Source organism: Cyprinus carpio, chromosome B25 (assembly GCF_018340385.1).
Source record: "Cyprinus carpio isolate SPL01 chromosome B25, ASM1834038v1, whole genome shotgun sequence".
In the NCBI taxonomy this organism is placed as follows: domain Eukaryota; kingdom Metazoa; phylum Chordata; class Actinopteri; order Cypriniformes; family Cyprinidae; genus Cyprinus; species Cyprinus carpio.
In genome coordinates this window covers 16853988-16874378 of record NC_056621.1, presented here as the reverse complement: position 1 = coordinate 16874378, position 20391 = coordinate 16853988, and the positions used below count along the sequence as shown (strand labels likewise).

Below are 20391 nucleotides of genomic sequence, written 5' to 3'. Positions count from 1 at the left end.
ATACTTGGAAATGGAAACAGAACCTGATATCAGGCAGCAGTTTGTTGTATTAATTGATCTGTAATGTTGTTTTTACTAAATTGGAAAGCGTTATGGTGAATATTGTCTGTGGAACAAGGTTAGTGTGTTTTCGCTTGTTTAGACAAAGGTGCAGTGCCAGAGTGGTAGTAGCCATGAATTTGACATTTGTCCTTTCATGCATTTAGAATTCCCAATTCAGAAACTATGGACGTTTATAGTTGAGTGTTCCAGGCCTGAAAAAGTTTGGAAAATCAGTGAAGGCCTCGAAGAAATGTCATGATTTGTTAAGACAATAAAACGTCTATTTTAGGACATCACCATGTTTTTTTTATACATAAAAGTATGCATATTAATGCACACATATGCCTAGAGTGTAAATAATCATGCAAAAGTGTTGCGTTTGTTTAATATTTGAGAGCAAATTACCATAGCCAGTTATTTATCAAGCAACCAACTATTTTCTTCCAAGTACACTTGCTAATTTCCTTTCCAGATCAATTACAGATTAACAAGATTGACTTGGGTCAGTTGAAAAAGCTGTGTATTTATTTAAGCTTTAATGCACATATGATAGTAACATTAAAAAATAGTTACATTTTAGATACATGCATGCAAAAGAGAATTGGTTTATAAAAATGTAAATATTACATACGAATATCATGTAGTCTTCAGACTGTAGATATTTTTGCATGCTTTCATCCTCGCAGCTGTGTCTGTTCCACATCTCATTGGAGAATCTCTATTTACATCTATGTCATCGGTGTAAGTTACCCACCGCCGAGCTCCAATCATATGTTGAGTCTGCGGCATGTCCAATGCAGACGCGCTGACACACGCAGCCCCGCCGCCTCCAGCACATGCTGGACGAGTGGGCGGCCTGCCATGTGCACATGACTGCAAAGAGAGAGAGGAGCTCTGCACGATACTCTGCCAAGCTGTGGAGGGTGACTACGCCACAACCAAGACAGCAGAACTGTAGCGGCAGAGTCGCTGTGCAGCCGAGACGTTGCAGAAAGACGTCCTTATGGCCAGGACATGAAGTCCGTCCTGCTGATTGACAGAGGCATCTACTCGGCGAGTTTGTAGGAGTCACGCTCAACCACGGGGCTATTTTTGGTCCAGCTGTCAAATGACGATGACAGGCAGTTCGTGCAGCGGAGATACTGGTTAAGGGGGAAAACAGGTTGCCATAAACAAATTTGGTAGCATGTCAGGGCCGGATATGGATATGGATGAGGAACCTGCTTACAGACTCCACTTCTACTCTGTACGTACCTACTTTCCTCTTCCCATCATTCTTTCTGCTTAGACGCGCTTGAAACTCTATCCTTGCTGCTCTGTTATTTGTGCTGAAAGCAGTTCTTTGTAGCTGGATGTTCTTGTTTTGCAGTTCTGAGGGGCTCGGTTAGATCTAACTCCAGTGACCTCGGGTGTCAAGGGGCCTGCTGGTGATTAGGTGATTAGCTCGATTCGTCTCACGCATGCATGGAGCGCTGACCTGAGATCAGATGCACCCTTCTCACTTTTACCTTGGTTATTTTGCACCAACGGTTGCCAAATCGGAAACCGACTCCCCCCACCACCCCCTTCTGCCAAGATGCACGACAAATGTAGACTCAGGTCTTCCATTGCCAGTCAGCTGCCAGAAACCTGGGAAACCCAGAGTAAATATTTACCATTCAAACACGTGCTGGCAGGCAAGTTAATTTACTTGCGTGTCTTTTTTGAATTGCAAAAATTGTTTGTTTCGTGATCTCAAAGCCTCATTCATGCTTATCTGCAGACCTCTAGAGAGTAAAGCTGTGTAATGAGGGCTGTTGTCATTGGCTAAGTAGGTCAGTTGTGTATTTTAACCCTGAGGACATGAGATAGTGGCAGGGGAGAACAGTAAAATGTTTATGCATGTGTAAAAACCAGTGAGCCTGATGAAATATTCCTCTGTGTGAGGGAATGTGACAGACAGAACAGCTTTGCATTTGCGTAACGGTGGAATAAGGCCAGCAAACAACAGAATAATTAGCTATATGCCAAGTTGTATTTTTTTTCAGATGATTATATTCAATAATGTATCAAAGGAGTTTAACACACTATCCAGAGTGAATCAATTGAATGTTTTGGGTATACAGACAATTGAGATACCGAAGGCATTGGTTTTTAAAGTCCAATATGAAATTAATTTAGAAAAAATTCTATTTTTGATGACACTTTATTTTAAGGAACAATTCTCACTATTAACTAGCATGCATATTACTAGCATATTGGCTGTTTATTAGTACTTACAAAGTATATTAATGCTTTGTCCTGCATGAAGATACTGTTGATCCCTATCTTGCTAACTATTAAGCAGCAATAGGAGTTTGAGGCAAACGTCATGGTTAATAGTTAATTGTGAGAATAAGACATTAAAATAAAATATGACCCTATCTTTTAAAGAATACTCCAGGTTCATTACAAGTTAAGGCCTGTTCACACCAGGAACAATAACTATAAAGATAACGATAAAGATGTACTGTAGTTGTAAAAATCGTTCTAAATATTAAAGAATAGCAGAGTCCACACCACAACTATAACGATAAAGGCACAGAGAAATAATGTTGTTGGAATCACTTTCAGAATGTTTTTTTTTTTTCTTTTTTCCAGTTGATGGACGATAAAAATATTGACAGCCAATCATAATCATGTTAGCATTTGTAGCATAAAGTCGATTACCAAAGGTTATTTTTTTTACTTGTCCTTTGTTTTCTTTAAAGTTTGCGTGAATTGAAAATTAAGTAAATGCATGTTATAGATCTGATTGTGAATAATTTTTTCATATGTAGTTTATCTTTTTTTAATTTTTTTTTTTTTTTTTTTTTTGCTTTATAATCAGTGAAAATTCCCATCATTTATTTCACTAACACCGAACTATTGATTACACGAGCACATTCATTTTTGAGTGCCATGCCCACATCTTAAAATTAGGGATGCACCGATATTTCGGCCTCTGAAAATTATCGGCTGAAATGGCATTTTCGTTTTTTTGGCTACAATTGTTACATTGGATGTAATTCTAGTCAGAGGGGGTTAGTAAGCTGTTTTTCACATTAAAATCATGTCATGTCATCATTATGGATCCATGTGTAAATGGTGTGCAATAAAGATACCACTTTTTGTCTTCCCACTGGTGCTGTTAACATGACAGTGAGTAACTAGTGATCTTGGCATCACATGCTTATATTATCGCCACTGGCAAGTCATATAAGGTGACAAGAAAGAAGGTGTGAATTATTGGTACTTATTTTAATGGTTAATGTCCTTATATCTTGGACAGAGTAAGCTCACTCTTGCCAGTTGCTAAGAGCACTGCTTCTGTCTGTGGGTGTTACAATGAAAAGGACAAGTACTTGGATATCTTCTGTGGCCACTTTTTTAGCTCACACGTTTATGTGAACAATGTCCTACATAAATTCAAGTGTAAGAAGAATGCAACGTCTTCATATTATTTGATTCACAAGTTCATGGGTAGCCTCAGGTTTCCCATATTCATGAATAATCTGGAAAAAGCAGGATATGTTCGTGAAATTTTACAAGATCAGTGTCCGTTCAAAAGATTTTACTTGTTTCCTTGAGTATAAGATGTTGCTCTAAAAATGTGTGAATGGTGTGAAAATCCTTTACAGGAATAGTTCACCCCAAAAAAAAGGGATTTTTTTTTAATATGCATTGATCTTCAGTCCATCCAAAATACAAAAGAGTTTGTTTTTCATCAAAACAGACTTGGAAAAATGTAGAATTACTTCACTTGCTCACCAATGGATGCTCTGCAGTGAATGGGTGCCGTCAGAGTGAGAGTCCAAACAGCTGATAAAAACATCACAATAATTCACAAGTAATCCACAACACTCCAGTTCAGCAATAAATGTCTTATTGAGCAAAGTTACTAGTCCTCTATCCATAATATTCCTTCAAGAAGTGGTAGACTTTTTCACTGGAAGAAACATCATTGTGGATTATGGATTTGCCAGAAGCAATGGTTTACAGTTAAAATGCATTAATGATAGATTTATTTCTTATAAACATTCAGCTTTTCACTTCATGACATTAACTGAAGGACTGGAGTGGTGTGGATTATTGTGATGTTTTTATCAGCTGTTTGGACCCTCATTCTGACGGCACCCATTCACTGCAGAGGATCCAGTAGTGAGCAAGTGATGCAATGTTAAATTTCTCAAAATCTGTTCCTATGAAGAAACAACATCTTTTCCCAATAGTTACACTTTCTCTCTCTTTGCAACAGGCCTCTTTCCAGCGGTCCAACAGCCATGACAAGGTAAGGAAGATCGTGGCAGAGGAAGGCCGGGCTGCTCGAAACCTCATCGCATGGAGTGTCCCAGTGGAAAGCAAGGAGGAAGAGGGTTAGATCCATTCAGATACACTCATGCACACATATAATAATAAGTCTTGACATTTGCATTGCATTTTATCCTAAATAAGGTGTTGATCCTGGAATAGCCACTACAAGTTAGGGGAAAAAAAACATAAAATACTTGTTGAAATGCCTGTGATGTCCAAGATTTTTTATGAAGAGCAATAAGCAGATTTTAGAAAGCCTGCCAATCAAAAGTTTGGAGTCAGTAAGATTTATTTTTTTTCTTATGCTCACCAAGGCTGCATTTATTAAACCAAAAATACAGTAAAAACAGTAATATTATTGATAACTGCTTTCCATTTGAATATATTTTTAAATGTAATTTATTCATATGATCATTATTTTAGTCTTTAGTGTCACATGATCCTTCAGAAATCATTCTAATGTGCTGATTTGCTGCTCAAGAAACATTTCTGATTATTATCACTGTTGACAACAGTTGTGCTGCTGCCTGATATTTTTGTGGAAACCATAATAAATCCCCCCCGCCAGGATTCTATAATGAATTAAAAATAAATCCAAAACATTTATTTGAAATCAAAATATTTTGTAACATAGTGTCTTTATTGTCATTTTTGATCAATGCGTTTTTGAGTAAACGTATTTAAAAATAAATAAAATAATATACATGATTCATTGCGCTTTCTTGCAGTCATGAACGGTCTCACATCCCACACGGTTCATCGCCCATCAGGCTACCAACTTAAAATGCATCCAGCTTTGTAAAGAACGTCCATTTGCAAAGCAAATGTGGGCGATGAACAAGTACTCCAAATCTGTCATCCCTTCTCTTGTACCTGGAGTTACAGTACACTCTTTGTTGCAGAGTGTGTGAATGTGTGTGTGTGTGTATAAGCTGACCCAGATCCTCTGTTTCACTGTCAGCGCTGACCGGTCACCACAGGAGTCTTTTGTTAGTTGGGGACTGCAGTATGTGTTATGTCCGAGCGAACACAACTCCCCAGTGCCTGCATTCATCATGCGCAGTGACCGTTTCTGGATCAGGGCTTGTCTCCCTAAGTGTACACTTAAGAGTTAGAAGTGCTGATTGAGAATCAGTTTTGACCCTCATACCCTGATAAAGAGATTATGTTGACTAGAAGAGGCTGATCCTAGATGACTACAGAAAGCTGATCCTGTTCTTATAGTGAAAACACAATACAGGCCCTGATCCCAGATCAGTTCTAATAGTCAAAGATACTTTATGAATGCAAGCACTGGCTAAAGATGACTTTAAGCCTGAATAAAACAGAGTGTCTAGTTTGTATTTCAGCCCTGAAAGTAAATAAGGAAAATTTATTACAAATTATATTTTGCATGACGAAGCTAAAGCCTATTTGTGCTCTGATGTCACTGTTTTGAGTTTGTTGGGTTGTATTTTTAGGAAGTATTGTTTCATTTTGGTATTTGTATGTATAATAGGATTTGTTTTTTCTTATTTTCATTTGTTGCTAAGTCGAAGAATCACATTAACGGCAATGCAAGAGCTCAACGAATCAACTCTGGGCTCCACAGGAACAAAAAGCAGGTGTGATTCATTTGTAAAAAGATTGTTTTTAGTTTCTGCATCTTTTATGAATACCTAGAGTAACTGAAAATACTACTGCCATACAATACGTTTCATTTCATTATATGTCTCTGTTTGCATCCACAACAAATCTGGAACCAGACCAAACAAAAAATAATAATAACCTGAAACATGAGTCTTGTCCAGTATGAAAATAAGCAAACCGGTTTAAATCAAAAGAAAAATGTTTCTTGCATCCTTCAAAGAAGTGATAATTTAGTCACCAAGCTTTGAACTGGAAAGCTTTTACTCATGTTAAACACTAGGGGGCGCCAGAGACCTTTTATTTGAACCTTGTATTTATGGAGTCTAATTTCAATTCTTCCATAATTTGACCTCAGTGTTTATATAAGCAGCACACACTGATTGTTAAACAGCCGTTAGCCCGTAAAGTTAATGATTCATTCGCTCAAATAAAGGTATCTAGATCATTTGAAACACGCAATCACATCTGCTCTTAACAGAACTCGGCACTGGACTGCAAAAACGCACCTGTGTCGATACTGGACAAAGGACCTGAGAAGAGCCCCACCAAGACTAGACAGCCACGGAAGGTGGACCTCCGAGCGCGATATTGGGCCTTTCTTTTCGATAATCTACGGAGAGCAGTGGATGAGATCTACGTCACCTGCGAATCCGACCAAAGCGTGGTGGAGTGCAGGGTATGATTATATATGACACACATACCATCAACAACAATTGTTCGGTTTTACCACTTGAAACAGGATATATTATAGATTTATAATTCTATGATTTTTATTTAAAATAAAATATCATTTTAACATACACATTTTTGTAATTATTCTTTTATTATTATTATTTTTATTTATTTATTTTTTAACTTTTTCATTATTATTTTATAACTGAAGTGGCTGCTTTTGCACCCCCACCACTAGAGGGAGTGAAGCGTTGCGATGATGTTCTTCCTCTGCCTCCTCCTCCTCCTCCTCCGCGCATTCCTTTTGTTTTCTGGTTTGTGTCAGAGAGGGGTTTGGTGAGAGAATTATCACTGCACCTCTCCAGGGCCTTTCTGGAGGGAGTGGAGATGGATGACATGTGTAAACAAAGGGCCCCCCACCCCACTCCTTCCGTGTGTGTATGTGCGGGTGATTTGGGGGGGGGGGCGCTCAGGGTACGAGGTCTAGGTGACGTCCCAAAACACTTTTTCCACTTCAGGTTCTTTGTTTATTTTTAGTAAAAGCAAAAAGCTGATTGCAAAACATGTACTACAATCAGCCGCTATGACCAATAACCTCTCAGCACGCAACGATCGCAATAACGATTTGTCACTTCGAGTTGATCAACAGTGTTTCTGTGTCCGGTTTGGTCTTGGGACTGGTGTCGGCAAACATTCGTTTGAACTCTGTTAGCTTTGGTTGGCAGAGCCCATGTCGGGGCACTCACTATGCTTACCCTGGCAGGTATGGCGCCGGGCTGTGTTTGGGCTCATCGTCCACGCTCTACACTGCTGGCTCTGATTTAACGATTGGCGTGTAATCTTGAATTATGCTGAGCAGGGTTCGGCCAACCACTCGAAGCTAACCGGCCCCCTTTGTGGTTACCTTGTTGACAGCCGGCCTGTGCGAATGTGCGTAAACTATCTGGCTGCTGTGTTTCCATGTCCGGCGGGTCTGTTCACACTTCCTGGCCCTTTGGTCTGAGTTTGTTTTTGTGTCCATGCTCTGCTACAGATCTGTAGTTCACTGCCATGTGACAGTAGAGGCTTGTTTGATGAGAGACTGTAGGCCTACAGTAGGAAAAATGTCCCTTGGAGCTGTTGAAGTCCACATAAATGCTCCTTTATAAAGATATAAATCTGTGTTTCAGCACTTTGTCATGTGCATTTACCAGCACATTTTTTTGTTACATAATTGCATAAAATTAAAATAAAAACAGAATCTTGCATAAAATGCAAAACATTTTATACAATGTATAAAATGTTTGCAAATGCATTTACAAAATGCAGTTAAGCACAACATTCAGTGGAAAGTAACGTGAGCGCCGCTTTAATTTTATCTATCACAATTTATTAGATTATAACCTAAGGCTGTGACGTTATTGGTTAATGTTGGTTTTTCCCACCCACGTGTCTTCGGCAGAAAAGAAAAGTTGTTTCAGAGGTGATGGAAAAAACATATATAAAAATTTTAACAACAACTTTTTTTATTTTAACAACTATTAAGTACAGCATTTGCAATAAATTATTTCCTTATTCATAAATGTTCTTCAATGTAAAAGAAAAACCAGTTCGTTTCCCAGCACCCATATTCACCTGTGTCTCTGATTCTTTATCCTCTGCCAGTGTTGACTGGTTCATGATTTGGTCGAGTGGGTGATTTATTTCATATTCAAGTAACGCCCACATCTTTAACCCACAGCCCTGAGGACTAATTAGTTCTTATCAGGCCTCTCCCTCATCTCAAGCCTGATTTATGTCACATCAGCCCATGAACGAGACAACTACACTTTCGCTTGTGTGAATCCGTCTATGAAAACAAGAGATGTAATAAATCAGAATTGTTTTTGGGGGGTTGAAGGGACCATTTAATTTTTTATCTGACCGAATGACTCAGTAAGTTAAAATGATACCATATTAAGCATTCTCCCATCAAGTGTCATATAAGTCTTGTTCCTCTTCTTCTAAAGTGATTTTTTTTTTGTAAGGTCACTTAGCTGTTTCTTATCCATTTGTTTTCCCTTAGCTGTTGCATTATGGGCCAGTATCGTCGTCCACCATGCCCTGGTGTTGTTAACTAGCCCTAATCAACAGGCCTGCTACTGGACACATCTTTCACTGGGCCTGACTCCTCTATTAACTAAAAGCACTGTGGACCTCTCCTCACAATTGCCACCCCCCCATTACCGCCCATCAATCACACAAACACACAGACGCCTGTTTCACAGCATCGCCTGGCATCCCCCATTTAATCCAGATCATCAGTCACACCACAAACCCTGGTCTTGATTTTGAATGCAACTGAACTGTGTCTCAATGAACAGGAGTATTCCTGACTACCTCTCAATATGATGCACATCATGACACAGGTGTCAACACATTGTCATGCACAGCAAATGGATCTCAGTTGAAACTGCATCAGACAAGTTACTTGCGAGGGAGTGAATCTTCAGGATCAGTTTAACATGCACTCCACTTTCATCATGTATAGTGTCTCAGAAATGGCTCTAAACACTACAAAATGCAAATTTGACAGTTTTAGAGGGCCTACCCTGTTGAAAAAGCTGGTCATGTGCTGGTCCTAAGCAACTAGCTCCTGCTCAGGCCCAGCACACGACCAGCACACAACCAGCTAAGGACCAGGGTAAACCAGTTCAAACCAGAAGCCATGCTTTAAAACATACCTAACCAGCACATGCTGGCTTGTAGACCTGTTCTAGTCTGTGTTGTGGCAAGGCTTTGCGACACTCTTTGTTGGAGCCAAGGGATTCCCCAGAGTCCCTATGATCGAATATCGGATAGACAATGAACATTTCGTCATTCGCTGCACACTCTTTGCCGGTAACTAGAAATGATTACAGCCCCAATCAGATTTGCCAGCCCCCTTTTGCAAAGCTAATTGGTAATTTCAGCCGCACCTCTTGTGGAAGACCACTGAGGCGGGAAAGAGCAGCAGCAGTCTTTTTCCCTTTTCTTTCGTCCTCATCCTTTTCTTTTTGTCCACTCCTGGCATTTGTGAATGGAGTGCTTCTGGTGGGTGGGGGGAAGGTGTGAGATGTGCTCCAGTAGCTACAGATGCCCACTTTTTAGTAGAGACAACAAGGGTGTTGGTTTACACCAGCTCCTCAGTGTGAACAAGAGTCGGGGGCTCGTACGGGATTCTCAGCTTGGGCCCTGCTCATTGTTCCTTCAGACATGCCTCAAAAGAGACATCAGGGTGGGGGCCGGTTTGGCCCTCTAGCATGGTCAGATCAGGTCTCTGGGGTCACAGCTTTATCAGTGAGGTGAACGTTAACAGGGCTGAACTCGGGAGAAGTAGGGGAGATTGATTTGGAGATTTGGAGGTTGTTTTACTGAAATTACTGTTGTGACGTTGACAATTAAAAACATTTGTCGCCACCGTTAACATTTTGATAGCTCTTAGATCAGGGGTGTCCAGTCCTGCTACTGGAGGGCAAGTGTCCTGCAGAGTAAGGGGTGTGCTTTACTGATAATGGATGCCTGGAAGTTTCTAGTTATCTTTTAAGACTTTGATTAGCAGGTTCAGGTGTGTTTAATCAAGGTTGGAGCTAAATTATGCAGAGCAGTGACCCTCCAGGAACAAGATTTGGCAGGTTTTTGCAAACACATCCTTTGCAGTTTAGAAGACCTTGCCTTTTGATTGTTGGTCGGTGCTTAAGCAAATTTCTGAGTTGCATGTAATTCTCCCTTATCTTATTGAGGCTTTCACAACTGACAGCACACATACTTCCCCCCAGGAGGTGCTGATGATGTTGGATAACTACGTCCGAGATTTCAAAGCTCTGATCGACTGGATCCAACTACAAAAGAAGCTGGAAAATACAGACGCTCAGAACAGGTGATAATATGCTTGCTATCTAAATGGACACATTCCATAGACTTCTGTTGTTTTTATATACAGCTAGTTAAATTATATAAATATTTATTATTTAAGTTATAATTACAAATCTGACCTTAACCAACATCTTAACATGATATATACAGTATACACACACACATATATACTGCATGATCAGTGAGTAATTTGTGTTGATTCACTATTTCACGGTCTCACCGCTTTGCGTAATGAGTAAGTGACCACAACACTAGTACACTGATTATGGTATAAAAAGAGCTTTTAAGTTATGTGTCAAACTGTAAAGTGCTCTTCAGGAAGCTCTGTACATTTCTGCAGAATTTGAATGTGCATCCTTTAGAAGCATGTAAGCATGCCCTGGCCCCTGCATGTCTGTTTATTAAATATTTTTGGGTAAAAATGCTTTTTATATGTTTTGGTTCTGTTCTGAATCAGTGCCTTTCTTTGAGAGTTTCATCCTGTCCCTGCAGGCCTACATCTTTGGCTTGGGAAGTTCGAAAGATGTCACCAGGGCGACATGTAATGTCCAGCCCCTCGTCAGACCGTATTGTTCCATCACCTGGCGTTCGGCGTGCCCTCAATTTTGGGTAGGCCAATCTAGTTACATCCATCACTTACAGGGTCACTCAAAAACATTTCCCTCAAGTACTCACAAGTACTTCCTCTCCAGTCCTAGCTCTTGTTTATTCTTATTTGCTTAGTATTTTTTTCCCAGTAGATATCCATTGTGAATAAATACAGTTAATAATGTGGTGTATAGGGAAAATATTTCTGTATAGGAACTATATCCAGTATGTGTTATATAAGTTGCTATTATAGCAAAAACTGATACATGATGTCCAATTTATTGAATAATATTCTTCTACTTGCATAATATTAATGTTTGAAAAAATTAGTAAATATGCTGTTCCTTGGATTTTTTTGTTCCTTGAACTTTTTAACCTGGAGGGGTCATTTTTTGGTTTTCTTTTCCCAAGGTTTACTTGCAATTTCAGACATAGTGTATCTGCTTGAATCTGGCCTCAACCCATTATCCCAGCTCACAGAATGTTACTGGACACTGTTGTCTCTGTTTGCAAACTGTGGCGACTTTCAACTCCTAACAGAGGAGCAAGACACGAGGCTCCCCTGCATAATTTTTTTTTAAATTAATTTACTGATAGTGTGAAAGGAAGGCAATTGATAATGCGATTAAAATGCCACAGAATGCTTAGATGGAGAAATCAATTCCAGATATGATACATATCTTGGCCTCACTACGAGGCCGGAAAGACTACGCCCGTCTGGCAGAGGCTGGGAGGAGAAGGGGAATCGATCCGCAACGGCCTAAGCGTTTTGTTTAATGCGATTTTTGCCGGGTTCTCCTCAGGCCTGCACTTGAGACTGTGGGGGGTTGCAGATCTAAGTGTGGTTAAAGACTGCTGAAGCATGGGCATCCATGTCTGTATTATGCTGTAATTGGACGCCACAGGAAATGGATATTGATCAAGACGGAGGGCCTCGGTCTGAAGTTTCCATTTTAGTTCCCGGTGTTTGAGGAAGCCTTGTGCAACGATGCATAGCTAGAGCGTTTGCGATGGTTACCCGTAGAAGGGGACTATTTAACAATATAGTTAATGGCGGTAAAACATTTGTATCTATTGTAATTGTGCAACTGGTGATGAAGAACACCACCTGGCTACTGTCCATCTGGCTATTTGAATCCGAGACCTCTGGTTTTAATGGCTTGTGTGTGTTTACAGTGGTCCCACTCCCACTCTGGCTGTGGCATGTCTCTCCCACACTGGACCAAGCTGGGCTGACCGAGTCAAGTGTTCCCAGTCCCTTCCTGTCTCCAGCCCAAGTGTCAACATCCCTGCTGAAAAACCAGGTGAACGAATCTTCTCTACTGACAGTCATTTGTTTTCAAATCCAGATGTAGAAGTATTTCTGTGTTTATGTATATATCGGTATCCATCAATCCTTAGCAAAGAAAGATGCAGAGGGCTGGGAGACTGTGCAGCGGGGGCGCTCCATGAGGCCACGCTCCAACACCATAGTGGCTAAGGTAAGCCCCGTTCTGGCCCATGTAAGTCCCAAAGATGACAGCGACAAGGAGAACCAGCGCATCCAGCCCTCACCCCAGGAAAAATCTCAGGAGGTGAGGGAGCAAGAGCAACCTGTACCCCAAGAGCAGAGCCAAGAGACTGAAAAGACCTCCGTCATCGAGGTACTGAAATCAACCTGCTTCCCTTTATTAATTATTTACAGCCCAGGCATACATATGAAGGCTCTGTAACATCAGAATGTTTTTGTTTGGTCACAGTGTGTTCATATATACACTATCCAGACAGGGCAGTATCAAGTGTACAAGCATCGATTTTGTACATGTTTATCAGATTTAATGAAGTTTATTAAATATTGAGGATACAATAGTTTACACTTGGACGGTATGCTAAAGCCAATAGTTCTGTTGCAAATCCTAGTGAGCTGCCATGCTACCTACTTCCTTCATAGGCTCAAAACAGCACCCTCTCTGAAATAGAACATCATTAGCGACTGATTTGGACTGCTCTATGCAGGCAGCATCTCTTACAAATAGTACAAGACTTGACCCATAATTGATTTCAGCAAGTTTGTCGTTGCAATGTTGCTAAGTTAATTTCACAATTTGCCAGTGGGCATAAAATATCAAATTGTTTAGCACTAAATAAAACATTCATCTACAATCTTGATGTCATTTTTTTATTAAACTTGTTACAATGCAACGTGGTGTTGTCTTCTCCAAAGAGCATTTGATGCCACCCTAGAATTTTGCCAAAATTAATTATGAGGAAGTTGTTTACTTTTTTTAATAAAGCCTGCATATAGAGAGTTTTATTTTTGTGTCTGTGGAGAAGATTTTTATGTTTTTTAAATGATGATGTTGTTGAGACTAGTGGTGTCAAAATGACTTGTTTGCATGTTTGTGGTTTATGATCATACAGTTCTTGGTATGCTACATGTTTGTTTTGAAATGCATGATATTGTGTAATTATTTAGCATGCTGTGTTTCTTTAGTTCTGTTTGTTTTCTTGCTGCTCTCATATCTGCCAAATGGTCTGTCATACAGATGCGGCAAGGAGTGCTGTGACATGCATGTTTGTGTTCATATTTGTGTATGCATCTGTGTGTATATTGCACAGCCCCCAGCAGAAAATATTGAAGAGCCAGGGCAGAGTGTCATCGGCCCCTCTGAGGACACGCTACCCCCCACCTCTGACCCCACACCACCCCCTACCTCTCCGCCTTCGCAGGCCCAGTGCCCAGAATTGGATTCCGATCCAGGTCCTCCCCCTGTAACCCTTTCCCAACCAGAGGAGCCGGGTACTGGGCAAGCCAAAGTAGAGCAGGGGATGGAAGGGTCAGCGTGGAAGGTCGTGGCACCGTCGGCAAAGGCGGAGGCAGCGGTCTACGTTACCCTGGCAGCGATGACACTGGAGAGCATGCTGGACCCCACAGAACTTTCCACAGTTTGTGCCGAGTGAGTGAGGAGAGGGTCAGGACTGGGTCAGGACTGCCGCCTAAACAAAGTCAATCCCAAAAACCTCCAGGCAAGACAGGATTACCCCCCCCCTCCTCCTCCTTTCTCTCAGCAAGTATATGTATGTGGGTGCTGACAGGGGTGAACTATTATTACTGTGAGTAGAGAACAGGAAGTCTCAGTGTTTGCCGAGAGTTGCCCCAGTTGTTTAAGTTTTTATTTTAGGCTTATCAAGTGTCCCCTGCACCAGTCAGACACCTTGACTGGTTTAGTCCCCATGGGCTGTCATTGACCTTGACCTCCCTTCAAGCCTTGACCTCCCAAAGTCCTTGCTACATTTCTGGACCTTGATGGTAACCTTGCTGTCTATGGGAGGGTCAGAGAGCTCTCGGATTTTATCAAAAATATCTTAATTTTTGTTCCGAAGATGAACAAAGGTCTTACGGGTTTGGAACGACATAAGAGTGAGCAATTAATGACGGAATTTAAATTTTTGTGTGCACTGTCCCTTTAAAGCAGGCGTTAATTTGCACTGCTCCTGGTAGATTGTGCTGGTCATTATGGAAATGTTCTGGCTGCGTCTGTGTTCTTTAATGTGCGCATTGTCAGTAAATCACATGCAGAATTTTCCCTTCCCATCGGTGCTTTTATGGAATTGCGCTCTTATACTAAATTGCCCCGTTTATGAAATCTGGCCCTTTATCTCTATTTTCAATGTTCGTGGAGTCAATATTTTTACTCAGCTTTTTAAAAATGCTGGGTAGCCGGTGTTTTTTTTTTTTTTTTTTCTCTGTGTTTTACCAGTCAGTGTACTCTACGTCACTGGTAGTTCCTATAGAAATATTTTAGACCCAACTCTAAAGTAGGACCTAATTTAGTTCCCCCAAATTGAGTTCTTAGAATTTAAATACATTCCTAGTTCCTGTGGTGCAAACATCCCAAAGAGTGGGAACTTCCGCCAGTAGTTCTAGGAACTATGAAAAGGTTCCTTTAGTGGTTCCTAGTTTGGTGCCATTTCTTGCAGCTCAGAACCTCCCTTTTTTCTGCACAGAACAGGGACAGTGTTTTGTGGAAAAGGGGTGACAAAATGTATAAATTCCAGATTAGAATCCAAGTACCATATTTCTGTCCAGCAACCAACTAGCTGCAAAATGTTTTGCTTGAAGTTCAAGACTATTGATTGGTTTAACTACTTAACCTATAGGCCAAATGGGTTTTCTTTACATGAGATGGCTGTAGAAGTGAGATGATGATACCTGGTTTGGCATTTTGCTTGTCTCCTGTCTTGTCCTTTATAAGAGAAACCTCCAAGGGGTTAGTTAAGGCTAGACCCACAGCACTTTCTGTGAGCTACCGGCTTCCATTACTCAATGGGTGTTGGCCTCTTTACAAAACCCAGTCTGAAACAATGGAGATGGATGAGGTTTAAGCGCCCAGACAGGAGCACAGTCGTGTCGGAATCCGGAATCATTGCTTCCGAGGCCCAGACACTACCTCTCTGGGTGGGTCAGATAAGCCCAGCTCTGTTTAGACTCCAGATCTAAGACCAGCAGGCGAGCTGTTGAGAGAAATCCAGCTCTTATTCTGCTCGTTAGCATGACGTTTGACACTGACCTCAGTGCAGCTCCGGGCGTCTCCATCTTCTCCCACGGCCGTCTGAAATTGGCACTCGGCATACTGTTCACTCATCAGGTTCTGAAAGCGGGGGTCAAGTGTTGTGGCCTCTGATTGCAGTGGGTAGGATACTTTTTCCAAAATATTTTGCCAATTTACCAGTCATCACGAGTCATGAAGACCCACAGGTGCACCCGTAGAAGGAATGTATGGGCAAAAATGTGCCCCTCAACAAATCCCCCTTTTGTTACCACCCTAAAATTGGAATAAACCCCTTTTGCCTACAGGTAAATATTCTCCAGAACACTAGAGTCACCTGATGGCATTTTGCAAAATGGGCTGCACAGGGTTTTTGGCCATCTTAAAGAGATAATTTACCTAAAAATAAAAATTGTGTCAGGGTCCTCATGTTATTTTAATCGGTGTTCGTTTCTCTTTTTTTCTGTGAAATACAAAAGAAAATATTTTGATAGCATTTTTGCTCTGTATAATGAAAGTCAGTGGGGTGCAAAGTTGTTTAGACCCAGTGTTCTTCAAAATATCTTAGTTTTTTAACACAAAAAAAAAAACGTGGCAGGTATGTGACAGCTGCAATGCCATTGTTATGGCCATGGGTCACATGACAGAAAAATAAATGTATTGTCAAAACAGTTCGATTTGGGGAAAAAAAGAAGAAATTTCAGTTCAAATATATATATATATATATATATATATATATATATATATATATATATATATATTTTAGCGTTTTAAATTAGATAAGAGTATTTTAATATCGACAGTAATTAATTGATTTAAATTCTTTTAAATTCTCATCCCTTTGCCCCCTAGTTTTCATAAGCCCCTATTATGAATTACTGTTGTAAATTTACTTAATAAAGTAAAGAAATCTTTGAAATATTATATTAAATATTAAAATTATTGATACAAATGTACACGTTTATACATATGGATGATATATGTACATTTATATAGATACATTATAATTTGTATATATTAACATGATTACATTGTCATATTCCTTAAAACCTTTGACCTGTGCAACACAATTGTTTGCAAAACCTTCCAAATTAACCTATTTTGCCAACTACAAATGTGTGTAGAGTGCATTAAATTGCTAATAACTTCTTTTAACCATGACTATATTCACAAAACAACATAGGCTCTCGTACATTATTGCTTAAATATGTAAAAAAAAACTCCTTCCCATCTCCTCATCCCTATTGTGGTTGCGCGCTGCATGATTTGGTCATGCTTCCCCATGTGTGGTTTTTGTGATTGATTGTGTTTATGGCGTGTGCCTGGATTATCATTTTATTTTATCTCTGTTCAGTTTCTTACAGCATCTTTTGCATTTGTAAGTTTTTGTGGTGTGCAGGCTTCCACCAAGCATTTAAAATTTGGTTGCATTACAGAAATTTGGGTCTAGCCTAATTTCAGATGAAGTGCTGAAATGATTGCACCATGTGCCAATTGAAGTTGTGCTGCCTGGGCATGAACTCAAGAGCCTGGTGTGGCTAACTTGGCACTGTGCGGCTCGTTTTGTGCCTGTTTGGTGACTTCAGTGGCTGAGTGTGAGTGTTTTGTGCCTCTTGTCAGCCCCAATCCATGGCTGAAGTTTTGGCTAAGAAGGAAGAGCTGGCCGACCGCCTGGAAAAAGCTAACGAAGAGGCAATCGCAAGTGCCATCGCTGAGGAGGAACAGCTGACGCGGGAGATCCAAGCGGAGAACAACGAACTGGAGACCGACAACGAGAGCGACTTCTCTGTAAGTCAACAATTAACCCTAGTGGTTTATATGACTGATGTTATTACAACAACATCAATCTTCTTTGCTCTTTTATGTGTGTTTTCTGAATTTAGCGTCATTTTTATTTTGCTCTCTTAAAGGCAAGTATCGGGAGTGGAAGCTGTGGCTTGAATTTAGACTGGAGCGAGATGCTAGCTGATTATGACGGTAATGATGCGGTTAGCATCTGCATTGCTAACTGTATGTATAAGTCTATAAGTTAATTGTTTATTTAAATGACAACGAAATGGCTAAAATTGCTGGAATTAAATTAATATTTATTTCAAACAATATTTTTTTGTGGAATTTTTGTTTTATTGTTTTTAATTTTGGTTTTGTTTTTTTTTTTATTGTTGTGTAAAGATTTTTTTTGTTTTAAATATGTTTTTTTGTTTACATAATATATGTGTGTGTGTACTGCATACATTTATTATGTATATATAAATACACACACATGCATGTATATATTTAAGAAAATTTTTATATTTGTATATTAAATATATCTATATATGATAGAAATTATATAAATGTGAAGATGTAGTGTATATACATGTAAATATTTTCAAAATATATAAATAATATATACAGTACACACAAGGGCTGGGTAAAAAAATTGATATCTCGATTTTAATCGATTCTCATTTTTATGAAACGACATCGATTCTTAAATCCCAGGACTCGACATTAAGCATTGACATGTGTTTGTCCTTCAGACAAGTATATCGGTCATTCACTTGTACAAGTAAGAAGTTATTTGTCCAGGGGGGAAAAAAACCTTTTTTTGATGTAAATGTAATCCATTATGAAGCAATAGTCTCATCACTGCTCTATGAGGTCTTACTTTAACCAGCATATTTGTGATATTTGCCTTAAATTGATTTCTAAGACACTTTTTAACTTTATAAAGGGCAAGATTTTCTTAACCTTACTAAATGTACGTGTCATCATTTGTCAAATTCTTTCATTTTATCCATAGCATTCTGTTAGAATAATTAGACTCTGTATGGTTGTTACCATACAAATGAAATCAGTATCAACAAACTCCATCTTTCCACTGCAGAGGAAACACTGAGGCTGCATCGAAAATGTCATTTAGTTGTAATTACTCAGACTGTTTAATGAAGATGAGAGATTCCATAAATGCATTTACACAGAAAAATTACACATGCATAAATAAATGTTAGAAGATTAATGTTGAACTTTTTTAACATATAAATCTGAAATGTTGGGAAAATGCAATGATACTTTTAAATATGAAACCAAGCCACCAGTAGGTGGCGGCAAGTCTTAATGAGTGAGTCACTGATTCAACTAATTCGTTCATAAGGCTAATTCTTTCAATAAATAAACAATAAGACAGCCACTATTTAAATGTGTATATTTAAAAGAAACTAACTGAAGTAATTGTAATTTAATAATTATAAAAACTTCATTAAGTGTAATTTTAACAGTTGTACTACAATTCAGTCAATTTTAACCCTTAATAGTATAGTAATGTAGTATGAACTGGCTCTCATGTATATTTTACAGCATTAGATGAGATTTTTTTTTCTACTGTACCTGATATGTATTCAAAATAATCAATATTGAATCGAATTGGTAATCGAATCAAATCGCAAGCTTGCAAATGACAATCGAATTGTGAAATTTGTCAAAATCCAGTCCTAGTACATGCACATATTATTTAAACAAAAACTTTTATTTTGAATGCGATTAATCGTTTGACAGCACTACTTTTTACCTTTTTTTTTTTCTCTATTCATTTACAATAACAAGTGCTAATTTTTCTTGCTGTCATAAATTATAATTTTTTTTAAAGAATGTATGCTTGTTTTATAGACTTTGCAGAAATTGCATTTAATCAAATTACATAAAAGCTTCACACATAACACTGGATGCTGATAATCTCAAAATGACAAGTCTTATATATTGGTCTAACACTTCTTGTAGATGTGTTATATTGCGTCACCTGCTTTTCCGACAGCTCGAGAGCCTTGTCGTCAGAGCACCTCTTGGGGTGACATAGTGGAGGAGGAGCCGGCCCGCCCACCGGGTCACGGCATTCACATGCACGAGAAGCTGTCCTCTCCTTCACGCAAACGGTAACAAAGTCACACAGTTCTGTGTGTTACAGAATAATGAACTTTGTTTCTGTTCTAAAAGTTTACATCTTTTTGTTAAGAAAAGATTGTCTTTAACATGGTAGTACTACCGGTTAAAGTGTCATTTCTGAACAGAATTGCAAAAAGTTTTTAATTTTTTTTTTTTTTTTTTTTTTTTTTTCTGTTGTTAGGGAAAAAAGGTAGTCCTATCCCCAAACTCACCATTATGGCAATGTTGTTGCATTCACTTAAACAAAGACTGCAAAATTTGCTATTAGTGGTGCAAAAATTAAACATTTCATTTTTTTAATGCTGTGTAAATGAAAATAAACATTGTATAGAATCCAGTTTCTGCCACAGAATAAGAAACTAAACTCTAAACTCTTGACTTTACTTCTCTTGTTTGTGAGTTTGTCGTAATCCTGAATTTTTCTTTATCAAAATTATGAGATGTAAACTGTAATTCTAAGAAAAAAATTAAATTACCCACAAAAACAAACAAAACAAAAAAATCTGAGATGTTAACTCAAAACTCAGAATTGTGAGAAATAAAGTAACTTCGATTCTAAGAAAAAAAGTGAACAATTTTTTTTAACAATTGTGGCATGTTAACTCAAAACTCCAAGAATTCCAAGAAATTACTTGGAATTGTGATATGAAATCACTTTTTTGTTCAAAAGAGGAAATTGGCTTCCATGTAATTGTGAATCATGAGTTTACATCTCGCAGTTTCGACTTCTTTCCCTCAATAATGTGACGAAAAACTCATCAATTAAGAAAAATAATGTCCAAACAGTGCCATAAATTCACTATTGTGAGAAAAGCAATTGCACTTG

General features: G+C 38.9%; 1 protein-coding gene across 1 annotated transcript in view; it reads left to right on the top strand.

Annotated features, from left to right (window-relative positions):
• LOC109068238 (S phase cyclin A-associated protein in the endoplasmic reticulum-like) overlaps positions 1-20391 on the top strand; it is a 106065-nt gene that overhangs the window by 3953 nt on the left and 81721 nt on the right. The window contains exons 2-12 of the mRNA XM_042753572.1: positions 4298-4415; positions 5881-5957; positions 6461-6658; positions 10431-10531; positions 11020-11136; positions 12292-12419; positions 12517-12758; positions 13714-14040; positions 17265-17432; positions 17555-17621; positions 19438-19555. Coding sequence (XP_042609506.1) covers positions 4298-4415; positions 5881-5957; positions 6461-6658; positions 10431-10531; positions 11020-11136; positions 12292-12419; positions 12517-12758; positions 13714-14040; positions 17265-17432; positions 17555-17621; positions 19438-19555 — 1661 coding nt within the window. The remainder of the gene's footprint in view (positions 1-4297; positions 4416-5880; positions 5958-6460; positions 6659-10430; positions 10532-11019; positions 11137-12291; positions 12420-12516; positions 12759-13713; positions 14041-17264; positions 17433-17554; positions 17622-19437; positions 19556-20391) is intronic.